The 18,257-nt window shown below is 36.7% G+C and overlaps 1 protein-coding gene and 1 long non-coding RNA gene across 2 annotated transcripts; both read right to left on the reverse strand.

Annotated features, from left to right (window-relative positions):
• Positions 1-1,224: 1,224 nt before the first annotated feature.
• Positions 1,225-16,985, reverse strand: LOC139958786 (carbonyl reductase [NADPH] 1-like). The gene is made up of 6 exons (XM_071956121.1): positions 16,802-16,985; positions 9,230-9,496; positions 8,107-8,219; positions 5,273-5,398; positions 3,716-3,863; positions 1,225-3,118 (listed from the first exon to the last, which is right to left on the reverse strand). The coding sequence occupies exons 1-6, from the start codon at positions 16,817-16,819 to the stop codon at positions 2,954-2,956; spliced, it is 837 nt and encodes a 278-aa protein (XP_071812222.1). The 5' UTR covers positions 16,820-16,985; the 3' UTR covers positions 1,225-2,953.
• LOC139958787 (uncharacterized) lies at positions 9,518-15,385 on the reverse strand. The gene is made up of 3 exons (XR_011789875.1): positions 14,990-15,385; positions 13,872-14,167; positions 9,518-12,724 (listed from the first exon to the last, which is right to left on the reverse strand). It is a non-coding gene; the product is annotated as an uncharacterized lncRNA (long non-coding RNA).
• Positions 16,986-18,257: the final 1,272 nt, after the last annotated feature.

The following is an 18,257-nucleotide window of genomic DNA, read 5'->3' on the forward strand; positions in this document are numbered from 1 at the left end:
GTAAACTTTCGTCATATCTTTTCTGGTACCTGACTAAAAACTTCCCATAAACTATTTTTTCTTTAATTGAACAATTGTCTTGTCCTGATTCCATTCGAATTGTGAGGAGAGAATAATGAATGCAAAACCAACCTGATCTGTTAATCATTGTTCTAGGAGTTATACTTTCTAGGCTATGTAGTCTGACATCTGTGTAACCTAACGTTTAGCTACCTCTTCGGGGGCAATATCTGTAGGGCACACCTTCTACCCGATGCTACCAATGGAATCATATCCTATCAACATGACAAGAGCCTGGGTTATAACTTGAGAAGTTGAGTAAACAATGTGATCCACTGGCTTCTTTATCTTTATGAATGATGATCCACAGTCTAACCAAGTCATGCATCTTTTTTCCTTTTTTCTATTCCTCATTCTCCTTTTCTGCTGTCTTATTTTTAATAGATGATCACCGCTAGTAATTACACATTTCTTCTACTATTCAGAATTCTTAGTTTCTCCTTTTTCACAATTTTCAGGTCCAGCGGTCAGTTACAGCCATTCTACCCAGACAGAGCATTCACCCCTCCAATGCTTGGAGAACATACTGTAGACGTGCTTCATACAGTGCTCGGTTTAACACCTCGAAAAAAAAGATAAGCTGAAAACTGAGGGCGCTATAGATGTACACCAAACCTAAACTGAAATACACACTACTGTGACATTATGCGTATATATTTCCTCATCAGTATTGACCCGTAATTGTTACCATTTTATAACTTTCCTTTTTTTAATTACTAATTGATATCAAGGGGATTTGGGGGGGGGGGGGGTTGTTGCTGAAAAAGGATAATCATGTGAAATTTATTTCCATAGTTCATTTACAATGATATCATCAATTTTGGAATGCAGTATTTTCAAAAATAACAACAGCAGCATGTTGAATCATGCAAAATCATCCTTCCTTTCCTCTCATGGTTGATCGCAATACGTTTCGTTTTTTACTGGAGGTAAATATGGGTCAGGTGGGGAGTGGGTGGAGGAGAAAGACTGCATCATATTTTTGATGCAAAGAACACCGTCTGACCATTAACTGTTTCTCTTTATTATTAATTTTTCGCTCAACTGGCACTGTTTTGACAACCAAATATCCACGTATCGAAACAAAGATAAGTAAAAAACAGCTCTAGTTTGTCTCAGAGCTCTTAGAGTTAGATTCAATCACAAAAAAAGACTAGAAATTGGTCATAAGGCTTCATCTTTAATAGGCAACAAATATTTTAAATACTAATAATTACAAGAAAAATATTTGGTAGGTTGCAATGTCAAAAGTAGGATACAAATGGAGCTGCAGAATCCTGTATGATGTGATCTTTTGTGCATTCCAGTTTCACACAATAGACACTACTGGTCTGCAGAAATAAATCCCTATTGTTTTGATATTGATGCATCCTCGCTAGTTGCTGTTGTACCTTTTTGTCTTTTGACTAGGGGGAGCTTCCCTCTGTTTGCTACCACTTTCAAATGTCACGTTATCAGAAAATGCCTTGTCTAATCCACTGGTGCTCTTCGGTACCTAATAATCTGCTTTAATTTATCTCAAGAAATTGGATCACGTGTTGGCTTTTAGAGAGTCTGTTTACCTTAATATTTCAGCATAGCTGTATGTACTCATGAACATGCCCCCTTGGATGTGTTCTCATAATTGGGGCCTTTTGTTATATTTAGTAGAGATAAAAAGGCAAGATTCCAGTACTTGTACTCGGAGCCTCTTTTTCTTAATCATTCCAAGGGGAATTCTAGCTGATATACCCATACTACAAGCCTGGTTACCATAGGGATCATCACAAGGGAAGTATTGTGCTGTTGGTAAAACAAAGGAATTGTCATTGTATAAATCATGCACGTCACAACTTAGCCATTAATGTCTACATTCTCTTCTGAATGTCAATGATTTCCAAGTCAGCCTATACGTCATACCATGATTTGAACATGGTTTTAAATCATTCAGAATTGAAAAATGAAATTGTGTAACCCATGAAGAAAAGGACACTCTTGATCATGATTAACAAAAGTGTGGTCTTTAAATGAACAGTGTATTTGTTAATTTGTGGCTTTGTTATTTCACAATGTACACATTTTATAATAAACAATGTTTTATAGAAAATATGTCATAATTGCAAAATTCTTGAGTTCTTGTATGTTTTACCACAGTGAAATATTGTAATAAAGTAAACACACCATTCTATAGTAAAATAACAAAGTACAGTATAAAGACACACTAGTACTGTTGTTCATCACATTCCAGTAGTTTTAATAAAAAAAAATCTTCCTTGTAGTTCTCAAAATAGTAATTGATTAAATTAAGAGACCTCTCTTGTAATTTCCCACCAAATGAAGATTAATCAGTTAAGTATATTCGCTTTTGACTGTCAGAAGATTTTTTTGAACAATGAACAGACAACATGCACATGCATGGTTAAATGTGTTTGCCTGAACTATTATTCCAGAGGGTGCTTAAACATAAGGCTTAATTCATTTGCTCATTGTATGTAATTTTTGTTTACCGAGTCAGCAAAGAGAATGACAAAGTGTTGTTAAGACGTTTGCTTAGTTTGATTCATTTGTAAAGAACAACTATTACCTGCAAACAGCTTATCTGATATACAAAATGAGTCTATAATAATATTAAAATATTGTACCTGTATGTCATCATTTGGTGTGTTCCTTCTCTTCACTATTCCTTCCCCTTTCGGGACACCATTTTCTTGCATAATCTTCCTAGCAATTTTTGAAAAAACTATCTACTTTTATAAGACCAACCATTTTTCTTCCATCTAATATTAAGGGATTGTTAGAACACAGTTACGTTTAAAGTCTGAATACGACTCAACTCTGCATGTTCAGAACCACCAAAATAGTAAGCCACGATTAAGGATAAAATGGAACATATTTCAGTCAGTGTTAGTGCAGGTCACTTGAATATTTTCGAAACTTTCCCATCTGAGTAGAATTCTCCAGCTCCTGTTTTGTCTCCTTGCGGTCGTAAAGCTAACCAGACAAGTGTAACAGCGCCCTCGTCTGGTGTCTTGTGACCCTTGTAGCTCGACATATCAGTAGCTACATACCCCGGACAAACCTGTGAAGCAAAATACCAGAAGAGAATAAACACTTCTTTGTTGGCAGAATAGAGAGAGGGAGGGGGCTATGATAGTTTATGCCTCATTCTATTCATTGGGTCAAAATCATTTACAACACTGTCATATTCATGTAGTGTATAGCATTGTCTATCTCCAATATTTCATGTGTGTGGCGGCAAGCCCACGCAAATGTATTGGAAAGTCACAATGGTGATCTACCAATATGCTCTTGTAGCTCATCTTGAGTTACCCATTATATCTGAACATAGGAGGACCAGTTGTCCAGGGGAGTGGTATAAGTTAGGAACTTCACTCTCCCCTTTGCAGGAATAATGATCTTTAAGGGTACCTACAATAAACTGGCATCACTGATTTGAAGGTAAAAACAAAACCTACTTCATAAGATCTGAATAGTTGAAAGACAGTGTCCACAATGACAATTTGTCTGTGCTCAAATTTGAAGAGGATAGGAAAGCAAATACCGGGTACATTACTAACAAAATGTCAAACATGAGTTTGTTTGCAGAAGGCAACTGGTAGCAACTAAAGAAAGTCCTGCAGTATATGAATATTCATAATCAATCATCTTCACTTACTGAATAAACATTAATTCCTGGTCTGCTTGAGTCCTTCTGTACCTCGCTGTTTTGAATCCTAGTTAATGCAGAAAGTCCAAGTTTGGAGAACCCGTAACGGGTCGAAGGTGTGAAACCATGCTTCTCTGCCTCGCCAGACGCCACCACCCTGGAAAATGATCATACAGTTGAGATGAGAATCCATATTTTCTAAAGAAGACCCAATCCTTCACGGAATAATTTTAGCTTTCAAATTTTATGTAGCAGTGTTTTAGGCTCCAAATGTTGTCTCTAATATTATACTATGTGTTCCTGTGTAAAGAAAACCTGCATTACATCCTTGGGCTTGTGTAGCAATTGGACTTTCATTTTGTGTAGCATTTTATGATACAATACTGGATAAATTATTCCCTGATCCTCTACTTAGGAAGGAATCGACATATATGTTGTGATTTAACGCACACTATCATCGATTGCTAACAGACCTGCCAACCCCTCAAAGGTGATCCCACTGTGAGACAATACATATAAAAACAGTGAGCCTTGTTTAAACCCAGGAGCCTCTCCGTGAAACCAGGGAGTCACTCTTTTAATCCAGGCAGGTGAAAGAAGTGGAGAAAAAACAACAACTTTATTTGAAGCTACGTGCATTGCAGCCTGTAATCTTGATATTGTTTCGAAAAAATCATACAGGGATGCCAGAATTTCGGCAATAGCCGGAATTAAGGCTTTTCCCCGATTTTGAAATTTGGTTCCGGTTCCACACAATCTTTCCATACTTGTTGAATAAGGCATGAGCTTTTCCCCGCGAATTTCTAACTATTATCCTAACACACTGTAGTATACCCAAATTGGAGCCTATACCACAAGTTTTTCTTTGGATTTTCATAAAGTCCCAACATAAGCTTAGATATCTTTGGGGCATCCAAGTGCCCACAACTTTCAGGCCCTAGCAAATCCTGCTGGCATCCCTGAATCATAGCAATACAATTGGGTAAGAGTGAATTATTAGCACTCTCTTGGCTTCAGCTACAGCTAATTGATGTTTTGCCACTCATGTCCCCACATGGACTGTCATAACACTTTCTTTCAAAACACATTTCACTACATTCAGGAATTCAAAAATTGGTATAAACCAATAGACTTATTCATTATACTTGCTAATGATCAACCTAAGACTTGTAAAACAGGGTCATGAAACTGTAGTTTGAACTATGTAGTCATTTTAAATTTAAAAACAAAACAAAAAAACATGGAAGTCATAAAAGTAATCAGCCAAGCGCATCACTTCAAAGTACTGTTTTATACCAAGTCATTGTCTGAGGATTTTCTAGAAATCTTGTGAAAGCTTCAGCATGATCTCTTGGCAAGGGTAGTTGTGTACAGTTTCAATTAAGGGGCAATGAATAAACCTGTCAATCATGCAAAACGAAAAGGATAAACCAACTCCCAACTACGGAGTGAGAATGAGTTTTATCTGGAGAGATCGTTGTTTCTCCATTTCTAAGAGCCCCTGGAATACTTTGATTTGAAATTGGACGGTATTTAACAAATCAAGAAGTTATAACAAAAGCTTACTCAACGTATTTGTTGACAAGTGCATCAAGTTCCTCACGAGTAGCAGCATTCCTAAATGCTTCTTTCACTGGCTCACCAAGAGTGTCATATGCAAACTGAGCAGACAAACTGGATACATTCACCACTCTGTAAATCAAAAATCATTAATTGCAGTTGACGGTTAATATTTATTGATGATTCATGTTTAAGACATTCTATTCCCACCACCTCACGCATCCTTCCCGTTATCGATCAGATAGAACAAAGACAAGTTACTTTCAACACCAAACGGCAATGACGATCGTCCCATTGGTTACTTACCATACAAGAACTTGCACTCACTACAAAAGATGTAATTACTAAATATGAAGTTCATTCACCTTGTTGACCTCAAAGCACCTGTCACTTCCAAAGGAAAGAAGTCAGGGTTCACTCTCATGGATGCAAATACTAACAAATGTACATTTGCTATTTATTCAGTTAATCTTTGTAATTATTCCATTACATCTACCTAATATCAAGGAAATTATTCGTCACTTTTCTTATTGCCAGATGACTTTTGTTCTGCAAGCTACCTAAGAAACCCTGCTATCAGCTCAACATCTTGCATATTACTTGCAATAACACTGAACTTATTGGAGATGAGGTTTATGAAGCCTTTTTTATTTCCCACTTCAGTTCCTGGCATTTGTAGATGCTTTAAGTAATAAGTGATGAAGGTCAAATTAAGTATGCTTATATGCTAATGTTTGTTATAATTTCACTACAGACATTTCATGCTAATAATGTGTCCATTACATTTCTTCTTCTACTGCTAGAAAATTTTGTAGTTGACTTTTTACTTTAGGTCTGCAAGTTGAACAGTTACTGTACTTTCCATGACATTTCACTCTTAATGTTTTAGTGGATGATGACTTCATATGTTGTAATAACTTAAGGAAGCGTCTTTCACAGTTGTGTTAGAAAAGTAGTTAATCTTCTTGAAAAAGGATACAGTTCTGAGTTATAATGTTCCTTTTCCAAACTGTTCCTCACAACTTATTCTCTTTATTGTGTTTTTGTACCTTCTCTTACTGTTACTTGTCATTTAGCCTCTGAAGAAGATCCTGTTAGGATCGAAACGTCAGGCCCACTTACATTTACACATTCTCTTACACAGGCTCCCTAGTGGATAAGCAGATTGCTAACAGTTTTATTTTATTTATATTTACTTTAACTTATTCTTTTCTGTCAATGTAAGTGGGCCTGACATTTCCATCCTAGCAGGATCTTCTTCAGAGGCTGCATAAATTACACTTATCATTCAGCCTCTGAAGAAGATCCTGCTAGGATCGAAACGTCAGGCCAACTTACTTTTACACATTCTCTTACACAGGCTCCCTAGTGGATAAGCAGATTGCTAACAGTTTTATTTTATTTATATTTACTTTAACTTATTCTTTTCTGTCAATGTAAGTGGGCCTGACATTTCCATCCAAGCAGGATCTTCTTCAGAGGCTGCAAAAATTACACTTATCATTCAGCCTCTGAAGAAGATCCTGCTAGGATCGAAACGTCAGGCCAACTTACTTTTACACATTCTCTTACACAGGCTCGTTAGTGGATAAGCAGCTTGCTAACACTTTTTTTGTTTTGTATTTTACTTCTTTATTTGTCAGTAGTCCTTCTTGTATTTTGAAGGGAGTGAGTTCTGAAATGGTGCTCGTTTAACCTGATTTCTGACATTAATTCACAGCAAATGCACACATCATTCATCATTCAAATTATTAAAATTAGTTGAAAAATGCACTGTATTTTTATGCTAGCATTTTGTCTAGACACCCGTTTTACATGATTTCTGACATTCACAGAGTATACAGCCAGCGTTTCAGGGATCAATTAAATCAGTTAAGAATTGCAGTATTTTTATGCTGGCATTTGTCTAGACACTCTTTTTACTTGATTTCCGACATTCCCAGCATACATAGCCTATAACATTTCAAAGACACTGCCTTGGTGTTATAAACCGTACAGCAGTGTGCATTGCATTGTTTAAACAACTCTCCCAATAGGTTAACCAAGCAATCATTAGGAGAAAACAAATTAAAACCACCATTATTTAATAACACAAATTCTCTGAATGGAATACAGTGTAGTACTGCAAGTCTAGTATTTATTTCCTTTGACTTTAAGTCTCCACTTAGCAACTGACACTGGGGACCTCAGTATCTCTGAGGGTCAGTGTAAATTACCTTCTAATGGGTGAAAGTAACTTCAACTAGGTGTGAGAGAATTCTCCTAGGGGATGAAGCTCAACAAATTTTGTACTTGAGTAGTCATGTTTTAAAGGTTTTCAGACTTTTGACCTCACAATGAATTTTTAGCTCCACCCACTCTAGGCTTCTTGTACTCACAAAGACAAATCCACTTTCCATGTATCAAGTTCATTCAAGCTCGTTTCACACACACTTACTTGTTTTGTATCGTGTCAGCTACATCTGACAACTTTTCCCTTAATACTAACCTTTTATCTGGAAAATGACGAATATTGTTTGCTACTGTTCAACAGCTGTTGACAGGAATTCCTTTTGTACCATTTCACCAGTTGTGAGGCCTAGTACAAGAACACACATACAACACACACACCAAACTTGAATGCAGAGGTAACTACTGTAACCAAACAGCAAATTTTTTTCCCCATTATAATGACCATCCACCCTCTTTTTCCTTTCATCCTCCCCATGAAAGGGTTACACTTAATCTCTTTTTGTTTATCACTTAATCTACATGCTCCATTCTTAGATATAAAACATCATCCTAATGTTACAGGTATACAAAAATCATAATTCATTAGATGGATGGTTTTGTACAATTACCTCGCATTAGAACGTAAAATTGGTGACAAGATGTCGTAAACCATGGCAGAACCAAAGTAGTTGATTTCACAAGAGACTTTAGATTGTTCAGGGCCTGGTGTAGTATCATTCATCTGCAAATTTCAAAATCAAAACAAAATAATCTGCAAGAAAACTTTTCTTTCTTAAGACAAACTGTTGCTTTTTAACAACACTGAAATGATGTAAACACCTACGATATCTTAAAGGGTAGCAAAACGAGATTACATTGTTACCGATTTGACACCAAGTTAAACTTTATGAAGTATCAAAGGTCAAGCACAGTACAGGGTCAGTTTTCTAATGGGGTATGATCCTTAGTCACAGATGGTTATTATCAGGTACTCTAACTCTTTAGACATAGTTCACATTTGAAAGGCAAGGGGGGATCAGGATGTTGTCTTCCCTCGGCCACCTCTGGGGAAGTTATAAAGCTGATCCTAGTAACATCCACATTTGAGAATTGGTGGTGGATCATCGTTATAGAGGGTTTCTAATCATTATGAAGCATCCCACATAGTACAAACCATTCATTTTTGCCTTCATGAGATATCATATGCTTATGTAGCCTCTGTTGACCTCAAATAACAGACAAGCTTCATTTACTAAACAATGGGTATCCAAGTACAAAACTTGCTGAGCCATCTACTGTAAGTTACCCACTTGAGCTGATGTGTTAATGAGATTACCTGTTTACATGAACAAAGAAAAATTTCTTATCTTATATATTTTAAGTTCCACCCTTGGCCTGTCTCACTAAACTGTATAAGGGGCCACACAGAGTCAATATTAAATCCAACATCCCTTCAACTAAACATACTGAAGCTTCTCACAAAGCAGATTCTATATGTAGGGTTATACATACAGTGTAAACGTGCATCACCTTGCACTAATTACTATTAATGTGAAAAAGCATTTGTCAGTTCTTAGATGAAGTAAAACATCAAATAACGCTGCTTCTAATCCTGAGCCTTTAGGAACACCACTTTATAGACATCCTGCTAAGCAGAAGACCATTCATGAAGATACTTCTCAATGCAAGCTAACAAATTAACACCAACAGTTGACATTAAATTTCTATTACGTAACATTTGAAATGGCTCACTTTATATGCAAAACCAGCATTATTAATGAGAATATCCAGCCCACCATGTTCTTTTTTGAGATGGTCCCTCAGGGCCTGTACTGATTCTCGTTTTGTGATATCTAACTGATGAAATCGTGGCTTTAGTCCTTCCTTCTCGAGGTCAGCCACGGCCTTCTTGCCGAGCTCTGGATTTCTGGCAGTCAGGTAAACAGCATTGTCATCTTTAAGCTGCTTGCAAAGAGCTCTTACACAAGCAAAACCAATGCCCTTGTTGGATCCGCTGACCTACAAATGAAATCAGATCACCAACAGATTTAACAAGTTCTTGCTACAACTCATATGAGAACATTTAAGAAGAAACTGCCCAGACTTTGCCTTCAGCAAAATACTTGCCTACATGAGGAACTGAAATATCAAAAATTTGAAGTACAACCAAGCACTTTCGAGTCATTGATAAGGGTTGCAGACTTTTGATATCTTCCAACCTCAGATTACCTTTGACCACCACAAAAGCCAGCAGGGTTCTTGATCTACCTGTACACAAGGATAGCCTTTGTTATTAAATGTTTACAAGGTTTTCACGCTTGGACCTGTTAACCTTAAATGATCTTTGACCTCTACAGGTACACAACATAAATGGGATTCTTTTGAGATGGATCTAGAAATTACATACAGTAGTAAGTTCATCCAGACGGTACTTTTGTTGTTATGGTGTTTACAGCATTTTTCAGTCTTTGACTTCTGCTGATCTCAGATCTATGTCTCCATCAATCTTTAGGATTTAAAAAAAAAAAGAGCAGCAAATGTCCATTTCAATAGGACGTTTGGAACTTACCAAGTGCTATCTAAAGATCAAGTATAAATGTCACCCAAGCTGCTCTTTTTGAAATTATCATTCCAAAACAGATGTCCACCCACATACATGTATACACACACATACATTGCACACAACTTCATGACTGTCAAGATTGCTTTTAACTTCAGCAAGAAATATAAAATCATAAAAGATTGCTGATTGATGGTGACATTAAACACAACCAACATGATGAAAGGAAGTGCCCTATAATGATGGCATAGATCTGTTCCTTCCTCTGACCTCTCTGTATCTCAATCAGTAACCATTCACTGTAATTGTTCTACCAACCAATACTGACAAGCATATCCATTCCATGTTGTTTCGAATTGGAAATGTACAGTTTTGCATTTCTACATTATAGGTTTTGGAAAGCGAAATATATTTTAACGTGTTATTATTTGAGGTTATTATGTCTAGTACAAACAATACATAATAAAGATTAAAATGCTTTCCTATAATATAAATCTAAAGCAAATCTAAAGTTGCTATTTCATGCTGCCATTCAGCATGAGGAAGGGGTTTTGATGCAATTTGTTTTACCAAAGTAACTATGTTAGAGCTTTTAGAGTTTCATACCTTAGTTATTATTATAAAGTTCTTACACCTAAATGAATTTCAGGGTTCTAGCCTTCCTCAATATTAATTTATGAAGTTGTTAAGTTGCTCCGATGTTCAAAAGAAGTCGTCTTTGACAGCCAATAACTCAAAATGCGTCATGCTGAAAAAATCTGATAATTTTTTTCTGGAAGAGATATAGTACCACCCTGTTTGTACACAAAATTTCAGGAGGGTGTTTTGCCTTATTTTGAAATGAAAAATCAAAGTTTGGGATTTTTACAGAAATCGTTTTTTGCCTGTTTTGATGTTCCACATGTAGGCCGTCTTCCATGTGCCAAAAAAGTGCTTAGTTTTTGGATTTTGCTCAATTTTTTAGGGAATACTTGATTTGAGTGAAAATGAGTACAATTTGATATAAGGTTTGGTTTTCTGTTTGTTGGCAGCGACCAAATGTGCACACGGCTGTGCCAAGAACCAAAATGGCGGCTAGCTGCCCATATATGGCTATGATGAATTTGGAAGTTTTTTTAATAGCCAGGGTGGAAGAGTAGAGTAATATAAAACAATCCCTATGGAGGGTCTTCTGGAGAACAAAAAGCCCACCAAATTTGACATTTGTCCAATGCTGACTGGGGGAACAATTAACAGAAAACCAAATAGAGGGCGCCCTTTACTCGTTGATTAGACTTTTTGAGAAAACCTACCGACCTGTTTAAGAAACAATACAGAGGTTGTAAGTAATAACTTATGACTGAAAGTTACATACACATGTGAAATATGGTATCATAGAATATTCAATGCTATTATGATGACTTCAGAAAGTATTGCTGTTGCCAAGGTAACCAAACATTTTGTTGTTTTTGAGGATTGACCAGAAGGAACTTTAGCTGTGATATCTCTACAGTATATCTACTTGAGCTCTGACCTCGAACCTTGATAGGAATGTATTATTCTTGATTGAGACCAGTTTCATTACAACTTTTCTTTGGTTTCTGTGGTATAAATAGATTTCTGGTGGTCAGAAATTCATGATACACTGGCTTCAGCTTTCTGTATAAATTATAGGGCATATTGTAACGTTAACTCAGTCTAAGATTCGGGGTATTGGGGGGGGGGGGGGGGTTGGTGCCTGAATATTCCCTACTGAGGACTGGTGGTGGTATGGAAACAAATGCGGCTTCGATGGCAATATGTTACTAACGATGAGCCTTGAACCTCGCTATTACATGCAAAGAATATAACACATAGATTAAAGAGTATAGAAGGAGCGCTGAGATTTTGCAATCTATTACTATAATCAGCCACGGTGCAAACAATACATCGGCACGAAGCCCTCAATAATAGGTAGAAAACATGCACTTAAACGAAATGGTCACAAACAAGGTCTCAATACCGAAATAGAGTCCTATAACTATACATAAAATAGTGTATGAAAGACGAATACAAAACAGATACAAGTACGACCACAATGATCGGAGCCGGCTACTACCGAACCAAACGATTCAGAACGGGAGCGAAGACTGATGCACAATCTGATCCAGCTGAGTTGATGAACAAACGTAACATGACCTGTAATACTTATGTCACTGTCCGCATCGAAAGCACATGTGGCTGAAAACAGTGACATGTAGCCTAGATAATAGAGGTCGACTGATATGATGACCAACTGGCAGCTAAAACACATCAACTGTATGTACTTTAGGTCAAATGAAGTGGGAAGTTGGTTTTTTATTAGAATTAATATTTTTCATCAATGTGCATTTCTGTATGTACACCAATGTACAGTATATCCCCACTAATTTTTCACACTTGTTTCACCTATGTAATTATATTTCACATTTGAAAGCAACAAAAACATGGGGTACTTGCAAATAGATGATACTTTTTTAAGCAATTTGATGATGACTCTGGAAATAAATTTTGATTGCTAGTTAGTTAGATTTGCTAAAGGCCTTCCTTCATATTATAGAATATACACTCCTCTGGTAGCACATTCTGTGACCTTGATGAGGAAGAAGCCAACTTTGATGATCAGAGGAGTTGTTTTTCCAGAGGTTCATCAATTTCTGTGTGGTGATCTTCAATAGAGGTATCTAGATCTGAAATCAAATTAAAAAAATGTAAAACAATTAAAATCCCTCAGGATACCTCCTCTATCGGAAAGTGACATACAGTTGCCTTGTTGGGTTGATATGTTTTTTGTGTATGACATTCCTATGTTGAGTTGGAACAATTCCTTTTCAGAGATATCTGTGAGTGACAGCTTTTCTCACATTTTATGTGGGCCCAACAGACACTGACTGTTCGTTGCACAGAAAATTATATTTGTCTTAGAAATGACAGCATGACACATAGCACAGTGAAGCCTCACTCAATTTGGAAAACATACAAATGATCTTTATCAATTTCAAATTATGCCTTTCTGCTAACAGATTAAAGCTAAAATGATGATTGAACATCCTTTTTTGTTGATAGTCATAACAAACTAGCCTCATTTTAAAATTCATAAATGATAACAAGATGTCTAATGGTCTTATCTTCCTTCATTTCACCTAATGTTTTCAAAATTCATATCAAACTGCACTGCAGGTTTTCTAACAATTCTTCAATTCCCAATTTCATGTGTAGTCAGATAAACTCATTTAACAAAATCATGCCTTAGAGGCAACTACCGTCAAGACAGGATATCTAAATACCAGGATCAGGCATAAAAAGAACATTTGGGAATAAAACAATAAAAGGCCCTTTTTGCTCACACTAAATCTTCTAGAAATCTGCAGTACTTATTTACCACGTATTCATATACCAATGTAAATTCAAGCAGTTCAATTACATTGTATGCAAGGGGAAATGAGCTTTTAAAGTTCCAACAAGTGAATTGATCCAAGAAGTGTTACATCACATCATTAAAACAATTTGTTTGTGTTCATTGACATGTTTCTGTATTTCATTACTGTTTAAAGGTAGTCTGTATTAGCCCCAAATTATAGCATGCTATAATTTAGAAGTACAAGTTTTCAAAAAATCGTTCCCTGTGGGTCTTTACTTTCCAATTTGTTCTTAGACATACTACATGAGCACACAAGATGACTGAATGTCCTGGTGAGGTAAATTTCCTCCAGGGTGGTAATAAAAAAAGTTCAAGAATTTTGACCAAAAGTTACCATATTTGAAAATGAGGCATATTTGGGATCGATACAGCATACCTATAACTTATAATAAAATGCATTTTGACAAACTTCTTACCTTCAAGTGCTTTATGTTGAGGTAATTTCATCTGTCGTTTCTTTGCTCTGATAATATCTGTTTTGTTGGTAAAAGCCACATAGCAATCACGATGGTAGAAGATGTCCTCAAAGCTGTCAGGCAGTTCTTTGCAGGTGGATAGAACTTTGTGAGCAACATCACACTGTGGGCCAGATAATTTGCACCATTCCTCAGCACTGGCAATAACTTTAGACCAACTGATTGGGGTGAACCTTGTTAATGGCCCAATCTTCCCAGCACAATGGACTGCACATTTGTGAGAAGTTATCATCAAACTGTTAGAGAAAATAGCAAAATAAAACAAAAAGCTGGAACTTTACTAGTTCATGCATTCATAACCATAGCTAGTCGATATGGAGTAGTGAGGCACAGTGGCTGCTTTCCTGGTGCAATCCACTTGAACAGATCCTAGTGTTATAGTACTTTGCAAAACCTTGGTTGTTTTATCAAAACGTCTTTGTCTCTTATTGACTTGTGCAGCGCCTAGCCCTATTGCATCTAATGTACAGTTACAGTAATTACAATTATATAGCAAATTTGGCAAAAGGATAAGTCTAGCATCTATGCCAGTAGGCTAATCATTAGGCTTAGTCTGAGCAAGTATACCATCTACGATCTAACGTCACGATCAGTTAAGTAGGCCCATGCCAAGGATGGTTCTGATTATTTATTATGTTAAAGCTAAATAGGAGCAACAACTAACATTAGGCGTAGGCCTACGCCAATACAAATTGATACGAAAGTCAACCCTGCTCATTGCAGCAATTCCTCGATTAGAAATCTAGGCATAAACAACATTGGATGTACCAAAGTTCAATCGTCCGTATTATGAGGACATCATAAACTAGGCCAAGCATAGGCATAGCCTATATTGTTTGCTAAGTCTAATGTCAACGAAGACATTGGTCAGGCAGATATATAATGTAGGCTAATGCAATATCGCTATCCCAACCGGCGTTAGGCGTTACAACTTTGCAGCGTAGGCCTACGTACTAAATCAACAGAAATTTCGACCTCATTTGCCTACAATATCATACAAGTGTACACATACTGTATATTTTACGACTTTTTTGCGTCTACAGTTATTCTATTCTTACCTTTGTCAAAACGTTTTCTGATCATTTGGACTGCCATCTCCGATAGATTGGAGCAATGGATGGGCTACAGGCTCTATATGCAGACAGTGCGTGATCTAGGCTAGCTTCAGTAGATGTAAACAAAATAAGTTCGGGCCGGGTCAAAAGGTCACGAGAAGCAGCCCTATGATTGGTCAGTTGCTCAAAATCAGGCATGTCCCATAATCAATTAAACTACTACAAATTTACTGCATCTTTAGAGTAATGTGCAACAATCGTTTGTTGGCATAGCAAATTATGAATCTCCTGATTATTCTCCGCATTTTAAGCTACAGTAACACCATTCCCCTGAAAAATTGAGCAAAGGAAGCGAAAAGCAAGCCATGGAAGACGGCCTAATGTTGTGAGCCTGGGCATTGTACTTCAAGGTCCTTCAATTCAATACTGTGCAGTTTTTAATTTCATATAAACAAATACTTTTTGCAATGTACTTGTCTGTTTCTGGTTTAATTAATTAAATTAAAAGACAAAACAATATAATGAATGTCAACCAGTACATACTGTACATGTACAGTACAGTACATACAGTACATGTACTGGGTGTACATGTACAGTGTGTGTAAGTGTTAGGTGTAAACATAGTCTTCTGGCACTCATCCAAATGGATCCCCACAAAACAGTTTACAAAAAATACACACTGTACATGTACACCGAATACAATGTATGTACTGTACACACTGTACATGTATGTACTGCTTGAACTTCATTTTATAGTAAAGTCTTTTAATATGAACTAAACCAGAAACAGTACATTGCAAATAGTATTTGTTTATATGAAATTAAAAACTGCGCAGTATTGAATTGAATGTCCTTGAAGTACAATACCCAGGCTCACAACACGTGGAACATCATACAGGCAAAAACGTTGAAAATTGGCATCAAAACCCCTACGTCATGCTGAATCGCAGCATGAAATAGCAACTTTAGAGTTGCACTACTTGCAAATATATCATAGGAAAGCATTGTAATCATTATTTTGTATTGCTTGTACTAGACATAACAACCTCTGAAAGAATCAAGTACCCTGAAGCAATGGTAAGAGCAATTCATCACTAAAAATAGCACATATTTTAGTGAAAAGTACAAATCGAATATTTTGACAGTTTTAAGTTGACCTAACTCCACAAGACAATATTTTTGTAGCCTAATTGTTTATATTCCTGTTTTATGGGATAGACTCTATTTGCATCTGTAATAGGATGTTTAATTACTGAGAAATGAGACCTCAAAAGTCAGAATATGGTGGTGACAAATTGCGGAATTTCAAAGTGTGATAAATAGGCCAATTGTGAAGCAATGCAACTGAAATTTTCAGAATATGCCTTTTTCATGGTGTTCCAATGATACAATAAATTTGGGAATTTTTCAAAGATGTCGCACTACAACATACTCCAAAATTTGGTGATTTGATATGGAATGACCCATGAAACTCTTTACTGAGTAAAGAGGTTTGTTTACAAGCAACAAAAACTTCAGTCTCCGTCAGTCTAATAGCAATAAACCCTCATGTTTATGATATGGAAAATTGAAAGTGCCATGTAAGGCCAACGTGTCAGCTATCCAGTGATGGGTAGCTAGGTTTAGTTAGTGATGACTTCTAAGTTCTAGAAGGACTTAGATATTACATTACTAAAATACGATTTTTACCTGTAAATACAGCCAACTGTGTGGCACATATACATAAGCAGCACCCGTGGGCCTACACTGTCTGTTCTGACTGTAATATAGCTAGGCTACGACTCTCATGGACCATATTATACTCAAACAACTTACCACCGCGACCTTAGCCATATTTTCAGTTCTTTCACGCCTTTCTAAAGAATACCTGATCGAAGTAACCTGACTCTGTAAGAACTTCAAGATGACTGATTGTTACAACAACCATTCAATAACAAGGGTCCGTTTGGATCTACCGAGACAGTTATACACGTTTCGAGATTCCCTTGGCATGAACTGCACATATTGCGCAATCAGCTAAACACTAAGGAAGCGTGTAGGTACTTTTAATTAAAACATTGTAGTATCATACAACAAATAAATGCTATAGTCACACGAATGTGGTTCATGATGCCTTGAAGTTGTTACTAAACCAAAGCTAGACTTTTATGGATAACTGACAGGTTGTTTATTCATAGCACTTTCGGTTTCCGTACCATAAACGTGAAGGTGTTGTGTAGTATGATCGAGAACACCAACTTTTATTCACCTAAATACACGGCGAAATTTCCGCTTCACAGTTCTTGGCTCTAAAGGCCTAAACTTGTCACTTGACCAAATGTACGTACCACATGAACTTCTACTTGTGAACTTTGACCTCCAAGCCCGAAACAAATCAACCTCATGTTTGGTAATTTATGGAAAGCGGTAGCCTATGTTGGGTATTGAACACAACACCATGGATGGTTATTGAATTGCAAAAATAATTTGAGCTTTCTGTCTTTAGATTTTTCCAAAGGGTCCTTGAAGGCGATTTTATGCCCCCCCCCCCCTGATCTCTTTGGATTTCAAGAAACTAAACTCACTAAACGGACTAATAAATATCCAACACGAAATATGCCACCTTATTCTGTTTCATAATAAAATCGATTAGTTAACCGGTACATTGGATAATCAACTTTTAAATGGCGATATCGGAATTTGTGGGAGCATCGTTATTGAAAAGTTGCTTTTAAACATGTTGAACAGTATTATCTGTCAGGGCCGGGCAGAAATGTTGTGGATCGAACCGCCGGTTCCGTCAATTACAAACACGAGCTTGTTAACCTTCATTTGATGACAGCCTACGGGGACTATGTGTGAAGACCGAATTTTAGTTGAATTGATTGTCAATATACTCAAAGGGGCGTATCTCTCTACTCCTCCCCTCTCCACTGGCAGACATAATTTCACAAAAGCAGTCACAAATTCTTCAACATTGTTTAAACAATTGCAAAATATAGCACCAAAGCACCCTCTATTATACTAATATTTTCCACAAATTACTGACGTAAAATATTGAGGCCAGCTCCCCCACCCCCACCGCTTTATAAATATTCCTATTCCTATTCCTTTATATAAACTCCTTCCTTGGACGACATAAAATTTTAGGCACCCACCCCCAGTACAAAAATATGTCACTGTCTCACTCACGATCTCTCTTACTCAGAAATTCAAATTCCACAAAAAAATAATCATTGAACTTTACATTGACCAGTTCCTTGATAAATTGTTTACCGAACGTTATCTCAGA

Source organism: Apostichopus japonicus, chromosome 18 (genome assembly GCF_037975245.1).
Source record: "Apostichopus japonicus isolate 1M-3 chromosome 18, ASM3797524v1, whole genome shotgun sequence".
In the NCBI taxonomy this organism is placed as follows: domain Eukaryota; kingdom Metazoa; phylum Echinodermata; class Holothuroidea; order Aspidochirotida; family Stichopodidae; genus Apostichopus; species Apostichopus japonicus.

What these genes read in the sequence shown, in the direction of transcription:
- LOC139958786 (XM_071956121.1), bottom strand. An exon ending in ATTTTACGTTCTAATGCGAG is followed by an intron (nt 5,399 to 8,106) that starts GTAATTGTACAA and finishes TTTGATTTACAG; the next exon opens with AGTGGTGAATGTATCCAGTT. An exon ending in CTTGTCAACAAATACGTTGA is followed by an intron (nt 3,864 to 5,272) that starts GTAAGCTTTTGT and finishes ATCATTTTCCAG; the next exon opens with GGTGGTGGCGTCTGGCGAGG.